General features: G+C 32.2%; 2 protein-coding genes across 2 annotated transcripts in view; one reads left to right on the forward strand and one right to left on the reverse strand.

The window, feature by feature from the left end:
- LOC149898527 (protein madd-4-like) overlaps positions 1–25,052 on the reverse strand; it is a 270,605-nt gene that overhangs the window by 20,098 nt on the left and 225,455 nt on the right. Inside the window, exons 9-16 of the mRNA XM_090115042.1 lie at positions 15,697–15,841; positions 10,294–10,423; positions 9,467–9,582; positions 8,460–8,560; positions 6,613–6,765; positions 5,788–5,912; positions 3,726–3,767; positions 2,401–2,640 (exon numbers count right to left, since the gene is read on the reverse strand). Coding sequence (XP_089971168.1) covers positions 2,401–2,640; positions 3,726–3,767; positions 5,788–5,912; positions 6,613–6,765; positions 8,460–8,560; positions 9,467–9,582; positions 10,294–10,423; positions 15,697–15,841 — 1,052 coding nt within the window. The remainder of the gene's footprint in view (positions 1–2,400; positions 2,641–3,725; positions 3,768–5,787; positions 5,913–6,612; positions 6,766–8,459; positions 8,561–9,466; positions 9,583–10,293; positions 10,424–15,696; positions 15,842–25,052) is intronic.
- On the forward strand, positions 407–2,068 carry LOC149898528 (uncharacterized). The gene is made up of 2 exons (XM_090115035.1): positions 407–1,218; positions 1,604–2,068. The coding sequence occupies exons 1-2, from the start codon at positions 427–429 to the stop codon at positions 2,057–2,059; spliced, it is 1,248 nt and encodes a 415-aa protein (XP_089971161.1). The 5' UTR covers positions 407–426; the 3' UTR covers positions 2,060–2,068.

Raw genomic sequence — 25,052 nt, forward strand, 5'->3', positions numbered from 1 at the left:
GGTATGAAATCAAAATTTAAAACAACCATGCCCTGTGTTTCAATTTCATAAACACACTGTAAAAATACTACAATAATTGACGTTATATTGACTTAGCGTTTTGGTTTAAAGTCCAAAAATCTACCTCAGTTCATGATTTTTTTCCAAAAAACCTGATTGTAAAATAAACAAATTAAAACAACCATGCCCTTTACCATATTCGAAACTTTAATATACATTTTTTTTAGATATGTACATTAAGAATCTAAGAAGAAAAACGGTTATAACTAGAGTTAATTTTCGGTATTAAAAGGTCATTCTACCCGATTCACGCCTTAAGCCGTATTATGTGTTATCGCTATAAAGTCGATATCGAATTTACCGCAATCTTATCTTAAAACGCATGACAGAGTAAGTTTATGTTTAGCTCCAGAGTCGACGTGAAAAATGTCGCTCGACGTAAATATAAGTGAACCAGATGAATTCAACTGTATGGAACTGCATAGTGCTATCAAAAATGTTGCTGATGCCATGGATATTAAGGAATTCAGTTATCATGTGGATTACTTGAATGGCAGTGGTTATATAGCTAATGTGTTTCGAGTAATTATAACAGAAAATGGCAGTGATAAGCGTGTCAGTGTTATAGTGAAAACACTTGTTAACACGGCGAGGAAGGAATTGTTTCGTGAATTACATAATCGAGAAGTGGAAGCGTATATTAATGTGATAGAAACGTTTAGAGAATTGCAAAAGGATATAATTGATGCGAAACGGCTTGTATTACCCGTTTGTATTTATTCCAGTACAGAAAAAGGGAATGAAGTTCTTATATTTGAAGATTTACTAGTGTCAGGATATGAAGTGAATGATACATTGGATAAAAATAATAAACTAGAATATTCACATGTTGAATTAATATTTTCTAATTTAGCTAAATTCCACGCTTTGTCACACGTTTTTGAGAAAAACAGGAGCGAGTTGTATAATGATATAACAAAGAACTTCCATGATTTACTATTTCAAGATAGCTTCTTAAACAAAAGCAAACTTAGAAATTATTTTCCCGAGTCTTTTGACATTTCTCTTAACGTTATTAATGATTTGGATATTAAGAAGAAATTAGAAACAATTAAACCGAAGCTCTTGCCGCTTTTCCGTATGTATGTTGAGCCAAGGAAAATGAATGTATTTTGCCATGGAGATTTTTGGATAAATAACATACTGTTTAAACGAAAGGTACGTTAAATTTTAATATTCAAATTTTTCATAAAACAAGCCAGCTGGAACTGCTACACACTTATGTTAACGTGTACTATTGCAGAATTTTGGCTTCTCTATATATTTTTGACTCTATATTGGTAAAATTATATAGTAATATATTGCACAGTGCACTAAACAGTGATTGTAACTAAAAATTGCCTTTAAAAAGACTTAAAAGTTAGCGACTCTCTTTTTAAGTTTGTAAAAACCTGTAGCTAATAGACAAGATGCAGCCTTCCGTTTAAAAGTTCACATAGGTTTTTACTTTTGGAACTTTGTTTAGTTTGGATATAACAGTGAAAATTTACAGTAAATTTACACTTTCTTGAATTTACTTTATTGAATGTATTTTTTGTTCCAGGGCGAGACAACTGAACTATGCTTTTTGGATTTCCAAACAATGAGATTTACAAATCCAGTCACCGATTTAATTTACTTCATATACTTGTGTACAGATGCCCAATTCAGATCTGAATATTTTGATAAACTCATCGATGTTTACTATGACAGTTTTGAATCTTTCTTATCTCTCTATAATATAGAGGCGAATCTTATATATACAAGAGAAGAATTAGTTAAAGATGTAGAAGAAACAATGGTATTAGGTTTATTAATTGCATTAGTTGAATTGAGAGTCGTAGCCGTTCCCCAGGAAGGTGTTGCAAAGGAAAGTCAAACTGACTCTGACCAAGATCTCTCGAAGATAACGCAAGAAGATAATAGCATGTTTATAGCAAGAATTAACGATGTTGTCACAGAATCTATAGGGAATGGTGTTCTTGATAAGCTATTAAATGTAGCAGCAGCGATAGAATAAATAAAATATATTATATTGGTCTGAAATGTATTTTATTTAAATTTATAAAATATCTAGTTAGTGAGATAATTTTAAAATTGGAATTTTGAAACTCAAATATAGTAAGCAGCAAATACCTTAACTTTTTAGTTAATACCAACTGAGAACTGACTCTCTGTTGATTAGTGTAATATATTTAATTTAGTATGCTGTTCACCAATCAATTCATATTATTTAATTATCAAATTTATGCAGTTATAAACAGTGTAAATCTATCCTCCTTTTCTGGTAACGAAATGACATAAATCTATGACTGATTCACCATTATTAAAACAATTTACATCTTATCATATTATAAATACCTGTCTCCTCCATAAGACGGTGCACTGGAATCACCGAACGAAGTTCCATACGCCATCGAACAAGGCTCCATCACACATCTCTGCGTTTCTTCAGTGGGTTTTGGTCCCATGCACTTACTATCTGGTAGTTTAGCTATCGTTCTACTGAATTCTAGAAAGATCTTGCAATGCACTTCCTTTTTCCTCCAACCTTCACCGCACGTGACGCTACAAGGCCCCCAATCGTCATCTTTGATGTAGCTATAATGATACAGTTTGTTAGGAACGTGAATATTCTCTTGAAATGGATTGGTTGAAACATCAAGCTTGTATGAATAAAATTTTTGTTTTGCTACTGTAATTAAACGGGGCGTGATATTAACAATGTAAGTACTCGTTTATGTTGATTTAAAATGACTAACATCTACTTCCATCTCTTTTATATCTTCGATGACTTAAATATCATTTGTTACTTGTATTAAAACGAATTATATTTAGTTTCAAACTTGATGTTTAAAATTATATTTAATTAAAATACTATTGAATCGAAATATTAGCTATTATCATTCACACTTTAACGCATGCAAGGTGTTGGGGCGATTAACATACGTTTACAAATCTACCAATCAGATTTGGCTGGCATATGTAGAAGTATGTGCACCGATGTATGTCTGTATGTATAAACAATTGAACCTGCAAAACTTGAAATGTTAAGAGAAAAAATATCTAATCTAATCAAACATTGTGAAGAAAACTTTTCGTAAAACTTAGCCGTGTCAGTGTCGGTGCCAAATGTTTAGTATCTCGGAGTATTGGAAAAGTGTTTCGAAGCTAAAACAAAAAAAAGATAAACTTTTAGATGGTGTAGTATGTGCAAGGAATTACAAACTTTATTGTGCAGTGCATAGAGTAGAATAAAAGGAAAATCGTACAGTTGAAAGCAATGGTCCGTGATAGAATGAAGGGTCCTTGTAAAAATCGAAGATTAAGTACACGCGAAACTGACCAGTATAACAGAGGGAATAAAACGGAATTAGGTCGAGTTTTCTGTGTTAAGTGTTTTGGATTGTTAGTTACATTTCGTAGAACAATATATTAGATTGGATCTGATATTCTTAATAAAAATGTGAATTATTTCAGTTCAGAAATCGATTTTAACAAGAACATACTTTTCGTGGTTAATGTTGAAATCGATTAATGAAGCAGTTAAGCTAATATTAAAAGAAATCTAACAGCCATTGGAGTCGTGTAAAATGAGAGGGGGTAATGTCATTCCTTGTAAAAATGTGATGTCGTTCTGAATCGAAAAGTGAAATCGTTAAATACTGGAGCTGAAGGTACAATACCTTACATACAACCAGCCACACGCAAAGAATATTTTGAAATTGCTGAAAACAATAACAAAATACTCTAAGCTATCGCAGAAACACTGACAAACACTTCATAGGATTTAAAACATGCCATTTTGATGTGATATATATTGTAATTGAAGGAATTTTGAGCGACCAAATTTTCTGTTCCAGCTGCCTTCTGTTTCGACTTCGTTATTCTATCTATTTACTACATAAATGTCTGTAGACTGAAACGAAATATACCATTGGTTAAGTTGGTATGTACTTATTAAATTATATTTATAGACTCATGTTAAAAGTGAAATTTATTTTATATCTACTAGAAAGTCCGCGGTTTCACTTAAAAACTACAGGGATAAAAGTAGCATAAATCAATCTACAATCTCTTTGCCTTTCAGCCAAATCAGCTCAGTAGTTGTTAGTGTGAAACAGCAACAAACTATGAACCATCTTTTAATTAAAATTGAATTCTGCGAAATACAGAAATCGGTTCATATTGCTTCATATTATATTGAAAAATACTTTTGTAACATTTCCCGAAAGAAGAAATTTTAATAAAATTTCACTAAGGGCCGATTTTTCAATGCTTGGATAAAACTTATTCGTCGAATAATGTATAAAACTACCATTTTAAACAGGTATTCTAATTGCCCGTATTTGACAGTTTACGTGACATTTTAATATTATCGTGTAATACTTTATTGGACGGATAAGTTATATCCATTGAAAAATCGGCCCTAAGAGAGTCAAGACAAAACGCAAATATCTTCCTTTTAGCATCGCATCAAAATAGCATGTTAGTTTACTTATACTAAGGAGTCTCATTTTATTAAAAATACTTTAGCGTATTATTCATGCATTATTATGGCCTTAAATTATTATCTGCTTCCATATTAAACCTTGTGAAGACAGTAAATATCCCGTAAAATATGAGGCGCATAAATATTTTTCATTTCAGTAAATCGAGATGATAAAATTGAATGCTTAATGTTAAACAACTTATGATTAAAACATGAAATACTGAAATGTGATAGCTGGATTAAATATGTTTGTAAAGAACTGTTAAATAGCCTTTATTAACACTCGTAATAAATTATTTGAATACGATATTAATGCACATGTTTGGCTGAAATGTGTTGCTACTTAATGGAAGTTCATTTTATTAATACTTTATGTGATTTGCATGTTTCGGAAATATTTTGTTTGAAATTATGAAGTCTATTTTGATATACCTAATGAGACTTATTAAATTAGTTTAGTACTATGTTAAATTTGTTAATATCTTAACAAAATTACGAATATGTACACAATTAATAATTGTAATGGAAAACAAAGATAAGATGAATATGCCCATCTACTGAAACAAGATATATTTTTGTAATTGTATTATTTGTACATCATATTAGGAACGCTGTCTCCACAAAGCAAGGTCATTTTTTATAGTATACGGTTATATTTTCAATTAATCTACATTTCACATTAGGTAGGGTAGGTTTAAAACAGCACAATTGTGATTTTTTCGTCCTACTAAAGGTTTTTCACTTCACACGGTAACTCTGAAGACATTGTATTTTTTGTAGTTTTAATATTGGGTGTATAAATCTCAAGGTTATAATATTAAGACTAAGGCTTTCTTCTTCTTTATCTATCCGTTCAAATAAGCCTGTTATTTATACGGAGAGAAGGATTTTTTAAACAATACAATATTCTTCTATTCTTATTTATCAAGTGAATATTATTTATACTGAATATTTCGTTGCAACTTTTTTAAGCTAAAAATATATAGGTAAACATCACGTGAACATATAAATATATACAATTATATTAAACCATCGTGTGTCATATAAATAGTAGAAGGAAACGATTAAGTCGCTTAAAATATAAAATATCAAAATAATAAAAGTTTTACACACTTTCCTATCTTTAAGAACCTAATAAAACATAACCTATATTTAAAACATAAATCCCGCAACCCTCAAAAAGCTATAATATCCTCAGCTATAAGTGTATACAATGTCTTCAGTGTTACTATAGCAACGAATAACAGAATGCTTACGTGGCTTCGACCGGCACGTCTGGATCTCCGATGAGCTGTTCAGCCTTGGCTTGCGGCGGAGGGTAGGGCTGGATCAGTGGCTGTGTGTGGTACACCACGCCTGGGAGAAGGTCTTCTATGTCGTCCTAGAAGGGATATTAGTTTGGTGATTATGTTTAGGTTCGATGGTCAGATCTTTTTGACGTGACAACGTCTTATAATTCGATAGAGCCGGCTGCACGCACGAAAAAACATGACTGATGCGGCGTTACCTCGCTCTGAGGCGTTCCATGTAAGGCTCGAAGTGCAAGCGAGAGCGCGGAACGAACGACAAAGAAGCACAATCGGACGTTGTCACGTTCAACTATCGTCAGTAACCCAACTTTACAGACAACCAATTTTTTTTTCGTAGCAAAGATGCTAGGGTTCCAGTGGCAGTTGCTTGCGATTTTTTGCAAATAAATTATCATATTTGTTGTACTTGAATGTTCGGTGTAAAATAATGAGCTGTACAAGTGTGTATAAAAAACTGTAGAAATTAGTGTAGAAAGACGTAATATGTTTTAAATTTACATCTTGTTAGGAAAATACTTCTTAGAACTTCCACGCTGATACGTGTTGTTTTTCCTTTACTCTATATATTAAATCACGCCGAGTCTTGAACTTCTATCACGTGAAGCTTCATTCTTCCGGAATGACACAGGCAATTTATATTAATAGATATTTCTCATTTCTCAGTATCATTACCCATTCGTATAGAGAAATTTTAGCTATTATTACTACTACAAAAGTAATAACTACGCAGGACTGTTTTATTATATTACTTTAATCATTTAACGATCATACCTCAGAATCTTCCGCCTCCCTATAAGCAGGACAGCTGATCCCCGTCGAACAAGCCCGGGATATCTCCGGACGTGTGTTCGGATCGCACACCCCTCCACCCGGTGTGCATTCTACACCTCTAACTTGAATGCCTTCGCCACAGGATACTGAACACTGTGAGATGGTAATAAAGGTTAGTTTTCCATGAGCATTGTCGATTTAGATTGTGGTTAAATTTAATATAAATATAGATAGGTTTTTATTTCAAATATAGATTTTCTTTAGCTTGTAATAAGGTTGCATTATACATCAAACGAGCGAATGCTCATTCTATCCCCACTATGTAAAATTATTTTAGTGTAAACAAGCGTAGAGCATTCATTCGTTGTTTTTAGTGCGTTTGAAAAGATTCTATGCAATGAATACTGAACAAAACTGAATACGAATTTTAAGGAATTTTCGTTTACACTTAACGGTCACGAAAGAATGCTCTCGCTCTAGTTCTATGTTCATTTGATGTAAATGCACCGTTAAACTCAATCATTTATTTATTCAATTAGACTTCTTTTAGAAGCACTTTCGAATCGTCATTACATATTTTTAACAATTACCACAGTTGAGTTAGAAAAACGTTTCTTCCTACTAGTGTTATATTCTTGAATTTCAATATACAGTAACAATCTAATAGTATAGTGATTAACGTTACTGTATTTTCTTCAACCACAAATAAAGCAAGAAAACATTTATGATTCTTCATTATTGTATTAAAAATCCGCTCTAATTTTGCTGTACACGCGAAAAAGTAATTGAATAAAATGAACGCTATAGTTAGAAATATCATAGAAATTGCGTTCAGCATCTTGCAATCTATTGTATTTATTTACCAGAGTAATACAGATAATATGATAGCGTTTCAACATTAATGCCTTAAGTACGGAGAAGGAAAATAGGATAGAAATGAAATAAATTATTCCACTTAAAATCAAAACGCAAACCTTTTGTACTGATTTTAAAATAGCCTACTAAGAAAAACACTTTTCAAAGAAATGCTGACCTATTGAACGGTTAACAATAAAAACTTTTAGCGTCTTGGAAATAATTACTTGAAAGAAATGCAGGCGCTATTGTTAAGTTTGCACAAAGACGCTTCTAGAATTACAACAACTTAGACGCTTTCAACAATACTTGTTGAAATATACATATGAAAGTTTTATTACTTGCACTTGCAAGCTGTACTGCCTTTGTTCTATGCGACTCTGAACTTAGGCAGCGTTGGAAAAGCAATTGTAATAAAATTGCATAGATTTTAGTTTGCTTTGACAAGAACAGCAATTGTCCGCGATGGTTGGATACCTCCAAATAATAGTTGTAAACTTATCGGTTGTCTCAGGTGTTAACAACAAGATGTCTAGACTCAAGAATATAATATCTTTGTCTGATAATCCTTTTAACCGTTTTTCATATATGCAACAAGATCTTAATTTTAGAAAATCACCTACCGTTATTTTGCTTGCTTATTCATTCAACGTTTTTAGTATGGCAGGTAAATGTAAAAATATTCGTAGATGGAAGATCTGATAGGCAGTTTTACGTCCTTGTAAAGCATGAATCATTGTCCATCTATAGTTTATAGTTCAAGTTCAGCAGTATAATATATATGTATATGCTCAAAGTTTTACATATCGATCGTATTTTCTGTGTGATCAATACTTACATAAAACATGCCAAAGTTCTCTCTTCTATTAACCCCATAAAGCACAACACATACCTACTTTCTACTGCTGTCATATAATACCAATTTTTTGCTTCTGTAACATTACCCATAAGGCTATAAAGAAATATTGAAATAGTACTCAATATAATCTTACCCCAGACCATGGACCGGCCATCCAACTCGGACATTCCTGTTCATTACATGCTTGCGTGGACCTGGGAGCTGGTGAAACGCATCCCGGCTCTGAACTCGATTCTGCAAATATTTAAACATTATACAAAACTAGCTTTCAAAGGAAATTCCCATGGGAATGGGTTGTTTCATCGCAGTCAAAAATACCGCCTCTAGCCTCGATACTCGAACTATAAAATCGTGATAAAATCTCTGCCAAACAAACTGCCACACTTTCGAATTTATAATATTAGTTCTAGTAATATTATCTGTGATATTAATAAATAAGTTAGGATATAAATAACGATATCCATAGAAATAAATGCTAAATGTAACGACGTACTTTTCTGACTGAATTAAACATTTTTGATGTTTATGAAAATGTTGTAAATATGTTTTCTGTTAGTTAGAAGTGGTAACTAATGTTTTAAACTGTGCCAACGATGAACCGAAGCGTGAATGTTAAAAGTAAATTTGCGAATGAGTACGAAGCCAGTAATTTACAAATTTAGTTTAGTTATTTGATACGGGAAATGTTTTACAACATTGCTTTAATTTATACCGCTTTTCAGGCAGCCAAAATACCTGGTGGGTATTTTCTGTTTAATTAATATGCTTTCATATAATAAAAATAAAACATTCAAAATAGAAGGAAGCTAGTTTTATGGGCGCTTTCTGATTAGCCTATCTGTCAAGTGTCAGTTAACAACATAATTGCATGAACAAGTGTCTAAAAACTATCAAAGACATTCAGCAAATCATAAAATTTGTTTCGAATTTAATTGGTCTTTCAATTCCCTACGAGTAATTTTTGAAAATAAATACTGATTACTCCCCTAACTCTCTCACTTACACTGGATATTGGTGAAGCCATTAACTAAGACAAGAAAAGAAGAAAACTGACAGCTGTATTATTTTAACTAAGAGAAAAAGAAGAAGTTAGTTCTCTCAGACTTTATTATTTTTATACTTGCGTTAACTAAACCATACCTGGATCATAAGTATCAGTCCGTGTAACGTTAGCCGATCTAGCGCAGAGCACTCGCCGGGTTCGAACCCCGCCCCCACAGGTCACGCTGCAAGTCGACCATTCACCAACGTACCACCTGGGATAAAACATAGTTATTTAGTTTATATTATTTAAAATAATACAGATTTGATTATCGTCTTATGATTATTTTTTCTATTTTATTATTTATCGTTACGTAGCGTAACTGGCGTCTATATAAAACATAACCTTACCATAATATTATGATGTATAAGAAAAATAATTGCTTTACCTATTCTACAACTAAATTCGTGCGTAAATATTTAGTAAGGGATTCTCACTATTTATAAAGTAAGATATACATAGTAAGGGATTCTTTATATGAATAGAGGCTAATTAGTCAAAAAACAATTTAGCTATTTTATTTATATTGTTTGATGTTATTTTTATAGTGACTACGAATGCTCTTAAATTCAAATGACAGCATTTCAGTTCAATTGACGATTGACGACGCGGTTGGCGCAGTGGTAATGTAACTGCCTACTGAGCCGACGGTCCCGGGTTCGATCCCCGGTCAGGGCAAATATTTGTGTGATGAACTCAATTATTTGTTCTTGGGTCTGGGTGTTATTATCTATATATGTATTTATTAAATATTATATTTATCGTCGCCTAGTACCCACAATACAAGCCTTAATTGAGCTTACTGTGGGACTAGGTCGATTTGTGTAATAATGTCCTATAATATTTTTATTTATTTATTTATTTAATTATTTTAGACTTAATTACTACCCTTTGTATTAATTCAACTATATTATATATTACTTACTTGAAAGGACACGGGTGCATATTACAGCGTACTACAGAAGACGATGGCTTGCTGGAACCATCACACAGCTGTTCTGGCGCATCCAACCCTGTTAGCCTGTCTCGACATACTGCTAGGGACATTTTGTAACCTGTGTAAAGAAAAAAAATTAAGTTAAAAATGAGCATGTGTGCCGAGCTCACGTGTCAGAAGTGAAACTTCTTTGGCAAGATTCAAAGATACTAAAATCGTCGCCGTAGTGTATGACGTGACGGTATTGCCATGACGCGACCTTGAAGGTTATATTTTCGTGTGTATGTATGACTTTGGCACGCCCAACAGGCAACAGCCCAAACGGCTGGACCGATTTTGACTTGTGAGGTGTCGTTGTAAACATCAGAATTGTAGTAGTGATATAGGCTATTATATAAGTAAGCAGTCAGTTTTTAATTTCGTTATAAGTGGTTGAACTAACCTGAATTTCTTCTATTTATATACATTTCTCAATTATCAAGCTTATAATTCTAAAGATTAACCGTGAATATTATCATGTTGTGTAAATTTTGTTTCTCAGCATATACATATAATATACATACCCTTGCATATATGTTTATTGTAATATTAGAGAAGGCAATGCCGCAGATAACACAGATAACAGTGGTGGTAATTACTAATCAGCAAAACATAATATTAGGTACTAGTAGTGCCGCACGGTTTTACCCCCAGATAAAATCAAGTATTACTATAGCTCATGTGTGTTTCTGATGACTGTAAAGTTTCAAATCTGTCTAGTAGTTTTTTTTGTGAAAGATTGATAAGCATACATACATCTATCCTCACAAACTTTCACATTTTTAATATTAGTAGGATGAGTGTGCAAGCTTAAGGTGTTTGCTCTTTTTTTAAAAGATTAGGATAAATAAATAGACGTGTGGCACTCGGGGACTGCCGCGGTAAAGCTATTGCATGCTATGCCTTCAAGCCACACCTCCGCGCCCGTCGGAGTGAGGAGCGTGAGGTTTTTTCGTTACGGAATTTCTGGATTCGGTCCCCGCGCTCAAGGCCCGCGATAGAAGCTATGCAATAGCTTAAAATACACTATCTCTTGTAAATTATATTATCACACCGAACAAAACGCCAAGTTATAGAAGACCAAATTACATACGAAGTGTGGTATGAATTCCACTAGTACCCAAGTATAAGGTCACGTTTTTACTCAATTTTATCTATATAAATTTTTATAGTTAAAATACAACAAAATTACTATAATATAAACCTCTTTAAAACAGACTAAATTATTCCAGATAGTTAAGTTTCACTACAAGAGAGAATGAAAACCTGCAGTGTTTAAACAGCTATTAGGAGGAGCTCTTGGAAACAAAATTACTGTACGAAGAATATACTGCACTGGAATGTTTAAATAGAAAGAAAAAATAAATTATTATTTTTAATTTCTAGACCTCGTGTTGATTGATGGAGTTTAAGATAATCTTATATATAAAATTCTCGTGTCACAATGTTAGTCTGCATACTCCTCCGAAACGGGTGGACCGATTCTCATGAAATTTTCTGTGCATGCGGGTAAGTCTGAGAATCGGCCAACATCTATTTTTCATATGTACCACGGGCGAAGCCGGGGCGGACCGCTAGTATATCTCTAACACTTAAGCGCGTCACACACGATGAAGATACTATAATATTTTATCTTAAGATACGGTAATATTTTATATTATAGTATCTTAAGGTATCCGGTATCAGCTTTCTGACCATCATTTTTCTTTTTGTCATTGCGTAATAAGACCCCTGTAGAACCGCCATCCTGTTACAAATGACCCACAAAATTTCGGGTCAGTTGTAACAGACACACAATATATTCATAATACGCTATAATATACTGATAGATAATTATTAAGATGTAGAAATTAATTCTTTTAGATAATAGGAACATTGAAGAAGAATAATTAATGTTTTCCGATATGAAGATAAGTCTGGTAGCAATAGTGAATTTATAATCAGTGTTAAAGAATTTCTTTAATAATTGCTACCAGTTCAAATTTGCAGTTGCCACTTCCAGTTAATTTACATCTGTGACAATGGACGAATAACTAGAAAAAGGTAAGTCTAAAAGATAAGTTTCAGAAAATAAAGTTATCATTCATAAAAGTTTAAACTATCTGGGAATAATTTATTCTTTTAAATTTAAGATTGTATTAATAAAATAATATAGTATTCATATTTTATATTTTCCTGCTATTAATCCGATAATATTAAATGATTATTTTAAGGCAGTTTTCGCATTTTACTATCTCATAAAATATTGAACGCATACTATATACTGAACGTCGGGACAATAGTGAATACATACCGTTAAAAAATATCTTAATCTATACTAATCTATACTTCTATACTAATATTATAAAGCTGAAGAGTTTGTTTGAACGCGCTCATCTCAGGAACTAATGGTCCGATTTGAAAAATTCTTTCGGGGTTAGATAGCCCATTTATCGAGGAAGGCTATGATATCATCACGCTAAGACCAACAGGAGCGGAGCAATGCGGGTGGAACCGCGGAGCGCAGCTAGTAACTACCATAAACAACAACAAAATCGAGATTCCAACAGAATTCTAACCCTCCTCAATAGTTAATGAAGCGTCACAGCCATGACGAATGAGGTCTGGTCAAAACAGCTTTGCGTTTTATAGCACTGATTAATGTTTCTAAGAAATTAATTTATGGCTTTACTAAGATACTATTGTGGTAACCGGTTTAAATTCTATTCGATCTAATTTCCGGGTGAGGAAACAATCTTGGTTGTAATTTTTCGATGATTGATTTGTTAGTTTGGTTATAAATAGACATGCATAAAAGCAATACTTCCGTAGTAATTTACAGATTTACTGACTGCTATTATGACTGCGGAAAAATCGCTGTTTCAAAGTTTCTAAACATAAATTCTAATACACACATAAAAGAGATTCGCGTATAATAGATATATAATCGCTATTGTTGTAATAGTTGTTACTATATGTTCGTTTATATGTTAATCAATACAGCTAGATATATTTAAAATTTCGCATACGAATAGTTCATACAATTACAGATAGGTATCTACACACATTAAAATTGTATTTAAACAACAAATGAACGGCTATACTTACTACATAATATAATACAACAGAACTTACTTTTTAAATGTATAAATTTATGAACTAAATGTAACTAGGTATATCATAGATAAAAAAAAAGAAAACTGTTTTAAATAATTGAAACTTGTAAAAATGCTTAAAGTAGAAAATAAAAGGCTTTTTATTATTTATTTATTTTATCTACACATATCACATTTTATCTGGCAAAGATAGAGTTTAGTCTAATACAATGATACTAGGCCAATATTTTAACAATCTCAAACCAATTACATTACATACAAATATTGGATTCGTTCATCAAAATATGTTTCATCGGATACCGGAATCCATCAGCGAAATTAGTCAAAACCGCGCCAACCGATTCTTATCCCCGCATTCATCTTTCACGGCATTTCCTAATTAGAAATGCGAATTTTGTGAGCATTTTGGTGTAGATTTGCGACTTTTGTCGTATTCTCGATTTAAAATCGCATTAGGTTATGCTATCACGCCTTGCCGTAAAAGATAAGTATTTGTATTAATTTTGAATGTCAATATATTGAACAGGAAAGATTATAATAAAATCATTTGTGATGTATGTGATAATAAGATATACATAGGTAAGTATTTCATAATGACCTTTTGTTATAATAGTCTGAATAGCAGAAATAACGAAACCGAAATAAATTGCAGTCTTTCTTTCAAATTTTAACGCAAATTTCTTGTTATCATACAAAATGTCTTTGCGACATTAAAGACGCAATATAGTCGCAAGTCGGTCCAGAACGCAATATTTCAAGAAACTGTTGCGTAACGGGGACAAAAGGAAATTTCCCAACTGATTTATCAACAGAGCCATTGAGGAAGCGAATAAATAACGATCCTCTCACAATTAACAATGCTATTCGCAATTTAAATTACAATAATCTAATTAAATTTTAAAACCCTTTTTGCAATTGTTTGCTTTCACCTTAAAATAAAAGACTTTCACCTGATTGTATGAATGTTATCATGTTATTTCTTTGTGTATTTATAATAATATTTCTATATGAATATTTATTTTAAGGAATAATGAAATTACGTGTGTTAGCTATTATGTTTATTAATTTTAGCGCAGATTTTCGCTAATACACAGACACAGATACAGATTATATTTATACATTTTGTGTATTTTAATTGGTATAGTATAATTGTTATAGATAATTGCAAAATAAATTAATACCTAACTAACTCTAACTACCTACTATTATTCTATTCTCTACCTCTATCTTTTATTATATAAATAATATGAGAATTCAAACAATATCAATTGTTTTAAAAATAGGTTACATGATTACATGTGACAGTATTTGGCCAAGTACGTCACGTTTCGATGAATTTTTTTGGATCTTTGACATAACGGATTTCCCTTTCCTTTTACAACTGAAGCAATTTTGATGTAAACAATGTCTAAAGCTCTATGTCTCGAACCTTCGATTCCCTGATAGAGGTAGTAACCTTAATCACTAAACCTCTAATATAGGTACATTATCCATATATAATTCAGGACGATGCCTGAATAAACAGTAAAGCTATCGTACGCTCCCATTATGCTATAATGATATTGATTATATCTTGCTTATCTCTATTGTGTTAGTAAATTACTGCTAATGCTTTGTATAGTCTATATTATAAATATCAAATATGAAAGAGTGTTATTAATAATTTAATTAAAACAAAGAACTATATATTAGTGTTCTGTTGTATCCGATATTTTGAATAGAATAAATTTTAATTAATTTTGCACAGTTAAATTCGAAAAAAAGTTTGTTAATTTAATGCTTGCATTTAATGTGTTTGAAGTATATTTAAATAATATAATAAAAATTTGTATTACTTGTATACGTAGTATATTATTATTAGTCTGTGGTATTACTGTATGCTGCAGTTTATTTTAAAACATCCATACTAATATTATAAATGCGAAAGTAACTCTGTCTGTCTGTCTGTTACTCAATCACGCCTAAACTACTGAACCAATTTGCATGAAATTTGGTATGGAGATATTTTGATACCCGAGAAAGGACATAGGCTACCTTCAATTGCGAAATATGTACCACGGGCGAAGCCGAGGCGGAACACTAGTTAGTCATGAAGTCGTGTGCCTATCCTCTTTATTATCATTAATTATTAGTAATCAAATTATCCTATATATTGTTCTAAACTATCACATTAGAATAAAATATCAAATTCTACGAAATTTCAAACTCACTCATAGACCACCTCACTCACCACTCGCACACTCAGTGATCAACCTACCTCCACCACACGTAGCAGAACACAGCGAGCCAGGTGTGGACAGCCAGTGGTATCTCGGTCGGGAACAAGAAGAGCCGTCGCCGCCGCACACACCGCACTCGTCGACACGACGTGTTGAACCCACTCGGAGATCGCAACCCACTCGCTGTAAGAATACGTAAATCTCACTCACTGAGCAAAAAAGTTAATAATTATTACTCATTGGCCAAAAAACCAACTCTATGTAAAAACACACTTAGTCAATAATTGAATTTTTTTGACGTGTGCTGGGTAAACACAATTTTAATTAATCTAATGATTCCAATATATATTTTTATTACGTCACACAAAACAAATTAAACAAGTAAAATGGGAAGTTACAAATTCACAGAGACTGGATAAATAAATAACGAATTCGAATTTGTGTTAAATTGGCTATTTCCTTATGTAAAATGTATTATGAATGTGTAAAATGTTTGCTTATAGCAAAAAGACCAAATCCTTCCAAAATCATGTGTGTTTTTATGTGGTATAATTTTAAAATAATCTTGTTAATGTATATTTTTATCTATTTAAAAACCTCGACACACCCTTACGTAACAATGTGTTCATTAGTGCTACACTGCTACGCCGTAGCGAGTGCTCAGCGCTGCTACGGATTTTATAATAACTGGCAACCCTAGATTTTAACGGGTATCAATGATACCCTGTTTCGCTTTGATTATACATCCATATATTTAGCGTCTGTGAATTTTATTCCTGGAATTTTTAATTCCTAAAAACTAGCTGCGCTCCGCGGTTTCACTCGCGTGGCTCCGCTTCTGTTGGTCGTAGCGTGATGATATATAGCTTATAGCCTTTCTCGATAAATGGGCTATCCAAAACCAAAGAATTTTTTCAAATCGGACCAGTAGTTCTTGAGAGCGCGTTAAAACAAACAAACAAACTCTTCAACTTTATAATATTAGTAGAGATGTGTCGTAAATGTTAAACTATGAACTAAAAGTAGTTTACTAATGTAAATTAAGTATAAAACTCTCTATACTTATAAATTCGTTTTTATCAACTTTTATAATTAACTGTGAATTGCCTTGAATATGTCAAGAGCGAAGGTCAAAACTTGGTCAAAACCCTTCACTTACGAGGTTTGATATGAACTTGAACGATACTTAAGTACTTATATTAACAAAATCCACTTCGAAATAAATTTACATTTTACAATAATTTATAATGCTTGGAAATATTATATCGAGTTTAAATGTAAAATGATATATAGAAAAAAATATAAGAATCCGATCCGATAAACTTTCCTATCACGTCTTGTCGCTAAACAAACTCCAAGGTTATTAACAAAGTAACAAAATTATCGGGATCCTCGCAAAACCATAAAACTTTTAAAAGTTCCCTCAAAAATCTACAGGATCGTACAAAAATCTAACTTGCCACTTAAACGTTAAATGTACTCCAAAGGTCGTATTTTCTACGTGACGTCATTATTCGTAGGTAAAAAGGTTTTACTAGACAGTAACTTAGGCATTCACCCTGTATAACTTTTTCAAGGAAAAATATGATACATTTCAAACTTTACCTTTCGTAATTATTCAAGTTTCGATGGACATCATAAATTCACTGAGAATCTCTTCAAGTTTGGTTTTATGTCTGATGGTTTTATGAATGCTATAGTTACGATTTGAAGAAAGTTCAGTTTTAAAAGTGGAACGTTCGAGTTCAAAAAAAAAGGACGTTCTTAATTTGACTGTATTTTTTTTTCTTTAACTCGGACTCTTGCCTCATTTGGTTTATTGTTATAGAATTTTAATTACCTATTGAAAAAAAATAATTATTTAAAATAATACCCAGCTTAAAATATTTAATATAAGAAATTGAAGAACTAAATTAATGTATAAAAACTTATAACGTAAGTAGGAATCTTATTTAAGTTGGATAATATTCTAAACGATTATCATATGAAGTAAACGTAAGTTACCCAATATAAGTTCTTAACTACTCACATATACTATTAAAGTAACTGTTATTGCTTTAATAATTGCAACTACAGCGGTTTAAATAGATAAAATTATATTGTATTAATACACAGACGTAACAGTCGATTATAAATAAATTGTTATATTAACATTATTAATTTAATGTGTTTGAATTAGCAACTTTTAAATGTTAATAAGAGATACTTTATATTTCTATTAAAAAAACCAAACAAGAAACAAACTTGAAATTTTATTTATTTGTTGGAAGGCCAAGCCTGCACCAGGAATGATACCCTACACAAGACGAACAGTTAAAAAGTAGGCAAGAAATAAATCTGTCCATTTAAAGTTAGTCAAAATCGAGTAGAGTCGGTTACATCCAAATTACAGGTGAAAATAAAACAAGCGTGTGCTAAAAAGGGCTTGAATTAATATTTTCATGTAACAAATATACACACGTGTTAAAACACCCTTTAAACTCACTAATAAAGACATAAAACAATAATAAATACATAATGTTCCCACCACATTAGAATAATATAAAAGATAGTGGCACCAATGGCTTCAAACAACAATGATAAAGCCTTTTCAGACGGTTGTGCGGCTGAACAAAAAAAGATGGGAATTGAAACCTTGTGTCACAATGTCGGATGCGACATGACGTCATCAGGGAATGGGAACGCGAAATAATAAGGCCCGCTCGTGGTACAAAATAAAGGTTCGAGCGGAAAAATATTTTAATTACAAAATTGTTAATGCTAGTATGATTGATACTATAATAATCTATATACAGGGTATCGGTACACTTCGAATCTACGAAAGAAGTTTCTTTATTAAGTAGGATTAGATATAGGAATAGCTTAAAGGTTTGTTACAAATTATTAAAATATGTCTCAATTTATTATGTTTAAAAGATCTTGTATGAGTTCTTATATTTTTCCAGAGTCAGTATGACGACGTTTATGATTCTATTTTTGTGAATTAAATAATCTCATTGATTATTTTATCAATTCTCGCACATTTGATTACATTGCTACAGGAATATTGCGATTTAAGATACGTTTTACTATAAAAACAGCAATGTATAAAACTCTATATTTTATGTCTTAAACCGTAGCTGTTCCACGCTTTGTCAGTCTATGGTTGCTCCCGTTTCTAAAATTAAAATATGCATTCATTTGTTGTTTTATTTACTAAATTATAGTTCACTTTGTACGTTTTATTGTAAACTGAGTAATGTGTGTTTGATGTACAATTAGTGTTTTATAGCAATTTGTTTCATTTTCATATATTTAGGTTACTAGAATAACATGCGTTTCTGTTGCTTTTGAAGCTTAGTTACCTATTAGTAATTACTGTTAACTTTATTTGTAACTAGCGGTCCGCCCCGGCTTCGCCCGTGGTACATGTTTACGTTTTCTCTACATAAGAACCATCCTCGTACTTCAAGGAATATAATAAAAAAAGAATTATCGAAATCGGTTCAGCCGTTCTCGAGTTATGCGCTTACCAACACATTTTGCGATTCATTTTTATATATAAGACTAGCGGTCCGCCCCGGCTTCGCCCGTGGTACATATTTACGTTTTCTCTACATAAAAATTAAAAACCATCCTCGTACTTCAAGGAATATAATAAAAAAAGAATTATCGAAATCGGTTCAGCCGTGCTCGAGTTATGCGCCTACCAACACATTTTGCGATTCATTTTTATATATAAGACTAGCGGTCCGCCCTGGCTTCGCACGTGATACATATTTACGTTTTCTCTAGATAAGTGCCATATCACACTAGCGGATTGCGAGCGGTTTCAAAGCGGAGCGGGTGCGCAACGAATACGTTGCGGGCGCGCAACGAACACGCCGCGGTTGCGCAGCGAATTCGTTGCGGACGCGTCATTTTGTATACTCTCGCACAAAAGCCAGCCCTTCCGCCTTGCCTAACTTCCATTCAATATTTCCATCGTTTCTGTAGCACTCAATTTTTTAACCGTACTGTGGAAATGCACTTACTTAACAGTTAACTAAAGATGTAATAACAACTGGAGTTGTTAAAAAAAGGTGCTATAAAATTGAATTACTAGGACTTTTAGAATGTACCATACATTCCAAAAGTATGTAACGACTGACCAGTATAATCTCTCCCATAGCAACGTATGTTATAAAGAGATTTTGTGAACCTAATTATGAGCAAAGTGATAGTGAGTTGCTGGTTGCTTGATAAAATTTTCTATTCACTGCTATTTATCTAATAATAAGATAGCCCTGTTTTAGTTAAGGAGCTTTAACATTTATTTCACTAATGAACTTTCTTAATGAGCAATTAAGTTATTTGATTGCATTTCGACCAAGATTTAATAGATAAAACAATACCCTAAACATTAACATGTTATGAAACTCGTAAAAAATAATGATCTCATAATTATTATACTATCACAAGTTATAAGTAACAACCAGCACGGATTCCATTTTGTTAATGAGTGTACATGACTGCGACGTAAACGTTGCGCATCTGCCACGCGTCCGCAACGAATTCGCTGCGCAACCGCAACGTATTCGTTGCGCACCCGCTCCGCTTTGAAACCGCTCGCAATCCGCTAGTGTGATATGTCACTAAAAACCATCCTCGTACTTCAAGGAATATAATAAAAAAAGAATTATCGAAATCGGTTCAGCCGTTCTCGAGTTATGCGCTTACCAACACATTTTGCGATTCATTTTTATATATAAGAAGATATTAATTTATAATTATCGCAAAGTACTAAAGCAAATTTTTTTAAGTTTCAGAAATAAGTAGGTATATCGTAAGCGTATTTCCAAACTATACATAGCCAGAACGCAACCATAGGAAACTGCTCGTGTATACTTTGTAATGTTGTTTTTAAGTTTGTTATTACAATATATACACGAATTTTGCGTACTGGTCGTGTATACTTTGTAACACGGATTCTTGCTTCTTCGTTCCAAACTATACACGATCAGTACGCAAAATATGTATACCTAACTAAATATAGCTACTACACCACTTACGCTTGAGCGAAATAATAAATATATAGGCAATCAAAGACTTGTACAGCTATATCTATCTACTTTTATTCTTCTTGATTGATTCAGTAAAATATGGAATAAAAATATTATTAGGTAAGTTTAGAAAAATAAATAGGTAACAGATATAAGGGTTACCTATGGGTTAGATTAGGTTCGTGTTTTAACTACACAAAAAAGGAGCCCCGCGAAGCGGGGCTCCGTCGCCTCGCAACCGTCTTCTTCTGGACTTATTAGATTCTTACATTTTAGCACTATTGTCAATTGTAAGTCGTGCAGTATAGTCGGGAACGAAGACGCAAGCATCCTCGATACAAAAAATATACGATCAGTACGCAACATTATAATATACACAATACACATGCATTTTAATAATAGATTTCAAAACAGCAATACAATTATATGATAAACACGAGCAATGGAAAGACGCCGCGCTACTCCGAAACATACACGATTAGTCCGCATGCGTACTGGCGCTGTATGTTTTGGAGCGCTATTCTTACTTACTTCACTACAAAGTATACGCGAGTATTTGCGTACTGCTGTTGTATAGATTGGAAGAACTTTGTAAAAAAGTTATTTCCAAACTATACGTGATTAGTTTCACACCGTTGCGTACTGGCCTTGTATAGTTTGGAAAGACGCATATCGTAACACAAATATTTAAATTCATATTATATAAAGAGGAAGGATTTAAAAAGTATTTTACCATTTGATAGCTAAATGTATTCCTAGTATTCCTAGATAGTATTACAATTAACAATATACTTCCCTAGATATCGATAGACTGTCTGTTAAACTCAACATCAGTCGAATAAAGAGCGTAGGTAAATGAGAGAACAATACAAATATATTGAAGCCATTTGTCAACAATTTTTAAAATACAAAGCCGACATGAAATAGACAAAAACGAAGCCAGTGCTTATAAAATTGCACTCAAAACATTTTAATATTTTGTTGGATTGATCCCGTATTGTGTATGTTTTAGTTTTGATTCGTATTGTTTTGAATTGTATATTAATTGGCTTAAAGGATTTTATGTTGGTAGGTATAACATATTTTAGCATGACAGCGTATTAACATCAGATTGATATATTAGGTAGATAATTGAAGCCTCTATTTAAATTTAAAGGTTTCGTAATATTATAAACGTGCAAAAGAATTGATATTTTTACAATATAGCCACTGTCTAATACACGAAGAAACATTATGGTGAAATCATTGAGCTATTTATTACGGTGAAACCAGCATGTTCAATGTTCATATTAACGATTTGACAAGAATTTGCTGCTTCTTCACATGAAATATAATGGTAAGAAATAAGTATACAGTTTTGATACGATAAAGATGTGTAGGTTCATATAATTTTCTTACATGATATATGTGCATATACTATGCTACAAGCAGTTTAGGCTTCTTTAAATAAATTATAAGCAGTACTTAAAAAAAGGAAGCAATCACAATGCCGTTAAAGTGTCAGTGATATTACATCATGGAAAACGAACCGAATTCAAAATGGAAAATTCACGAAATTAAATTATTTTTTCTTGATTTCAAATTAAGCAAGAATTCGCAAACTGTCTTGAACAGTGCAAAGTTGGTAATTATAATCAAATTTACCTCGTGTTGTTCTCTATGCAAATTATTTTAAACTGGAGTGTTGCCAAACTAAATTACCCACGGGGAATTTTTTAATTTTCCCCGACTTTTGAACTAACTCTGAATTATAAGAGATAGTAACTATTAAAGAGCTAAGTTTCTTAGCACAACTGTTATATGGTGAGAGAATCCATTCAGGATGTTTTAATTATTCGCTGAGAATGAGTTTTTAAAATTACAGATTTTTCCGTGCATAAAGCTAAAATGTTTGTTTCATCGCATATAAAATAATATCTTCTTTTTAAGGGACATGCTTTGAATGTGTGTTTAGTTAAAATAAAACTATAAAAATAATGTGTAAAATAATGTCTCTCCTTAATCAAAGATTTTAGTAAGTTATATTAAATTTAGAAAAATTGTTTTTTGAAGTGAAAACTTCTTTAGCGGCGTTGAGCACTTTTTCTGTAATGGGTATAAAATCTTAAACTCGCGTCAGGACACGTGACCTGCTCGAAAAAGCGTAAGACGGATACCATTCCAAAATATCAAACATGCTCAACGTTAATAATCAAGTTTTCACTTCTGCCGGCACTCCCGGAGTGCAACCCGTCTTTTTCTTTATAAACACCTTAAGACTAAAAAACAAACATAATTCTTTCAACAGTCGGAACTTACTCTTTATGATCCACTGAAATAATGTTCAGTCTTGAAAGCCCCAACCAAGGTAGGTATCTAAGTATTATCCTTTTATTTTTAGTCTTATTCAACCACATACTAAATCTCACACCCTATTCCAATACCTTTTATCATTTGTCGAACGAAATAGTCGTAAATGTCCTAACTATTACATGAATTGCCCATTATTTAAGGGATGGCCAACAGAGAAACTTACTTAAATAATATAAAATTCATGAGATTCGTCCGTGGTGAAAGAAAACTGTCTACGTGATTTATTTATTATTATTTTTGAGGTAAGTGAATTAGGTTATTTATTTTATAAAGCAAAGTAAAGTATGAGGAGACGTAGTTCTAAAATGTAACTAACCTTTCAGTAGATAACCTATTAGAAACAATTTGCCTCTGAAATAAAATTCATAGCAAGTTAGGTATATATTATTTGTGTAGAAAATTAATGAAACAATTAAGAAAATTATTACTTTAATAGGTTTACAGATAATTAGGTAAGTACATAATATAAATAAGGTAAGTTGTTGTGAACATTTTGGAAAAACCATTATAAGTCGAACCCCAACCTGGATTCGATCTCTTTAACTACTGCGCCTATGTGGTAATTAAATCATTACCATAATATACCGAAAACACTTCAAAGACTTTAATTAAAATTACAATAAACTCTTCAATTCGTTAAACAACAAAGTATTAAATAATACCGCTCCATAGTCAATTGTGTGCCTGTCAAAATATTCAAATCTCTCTCAATTATAAGCAATTTTCAATCAAGAATAATGAATGGCAACCATGCTAGCCATTTGTATTGTTGAGAGCTCTCCAGTTCGATATTTGAGCGAAATCATTACTGTTTTTGACGATTCTAAAGTGACACACGGTTTGTAGAATGGTTAGCAATATTAAATAATTATTGGATATTTGTGTGGAGTTTGTCGATTTGATTTGTTTGTAATATTGATTTGTTTAATTTGTTAGGTTTTATGTGACTATATTTCTACAACAAGAATCAACAGAGAACAAGAATCACATCGCAACAAGAATCGAAATGTAAGTAGTAGAAGTATGTAAGTTGGTATACGAGCATGATTGTGTCTCGTTCCTGGTAAATAAAATTGATTGGTGCGTAATTATTACTATTTATTGTTTGTATATTTAATTTTATAAGGATAGTTTCTATCAAAATCAATCTACACAACATCTCTTATCTGTATATTTTACAACATTCTATATTCCTCAACTTACGCAACATAAAACAGAAACTAAAGCGTAATAACTCGTCTTTCAATAAAAACTAATTGGACATGCTCTGCGTTTGCACAAATGACATTCAAAGTAATTCACCTGATTATTAACTCAGATTCACTTCAAAGAAGTCTCCAGTAAACACTCCCATTGACTGTTCGCTGTTCTAAGAAGCTGTGTGTATAGAAATTACTGTAAAGATCGCGCTATCAAAGGAATGAAAGCAAGATGATATTGCGAATAGAATTCAAAGTATGTATTTATTGAAAACGAGGATTAATTCCCCGTCATGATTTACATTTCCTGCATAAGCAATGGTCGCGTTTTTGTTTATATTAAATGTTTCTGTAAATGATAACCCACTTTTTGTGAGAAGTTTCAAACGCGGTGTGAACACGGTACCTACGCAGGTACCTACTTATTGAAGTGAAAACTTCTTTAGCGGCGTTGATCACTTTTTGTGTAATGGGTATAAAATCTTAAACTCGCGCCAGGACACGTGACCTGATCGAAAAAGCGTAAGAAGGATGGAGAGTAGACAGCTATCCCCTCTCTACTACGCGCGTTTTCACTTCTGCCGGCACTTCCGGAGTGCAACCCGTCTTTTTTATATTGTTTAAGTAGGTTTTACGTGTAATATACGTAAATAAATGAAAATTCTGAACATGTATTTCAACTAGACTTTATTTACAAGCGCTTTTGTATCTACAAAATACGGAAAAAATAACAATTTACCTACATTAAAAAAAAATAGACATCTTATAAAGTTATATATTTTGGATGTTTATAACATAAACCCAGTGTTATAATTTTATAAT

The sequence above is a fragment of the Colias eurytheme genome, chromosome 22, assembly GCF_061535395.1.
Source record: "Colias eurytheme isolate Ceu_HAF_F1 chromosome 22, ilColEury1 Martin Lab GWU primary, whole genome shotgun sequence".
NCBI classification, from domain to species: domain Eukaryota; kingdom Metazoa; phylum Arthropoda; class Insecta; order Lepidoptera; family Pieridae; genus Colias; species Colias eurytheme.

Bases quoted from the DNA above. Each gene is read 5' to 3' on its own strand.
- LOC149898528 (XM_090115035.1), top strand. From the start codon at position 427: ATGTCGCTCGACGTAAATATAAGTGAACCAGATGAATTCAACTGTATG. The intron at 1,219-1,603 runs GTACGTTAAATT...TTTTTGTTCCAG, and splicing joins ACATACTGTTTAAACGAAAG to GGCGAGACAACTGAACTATG.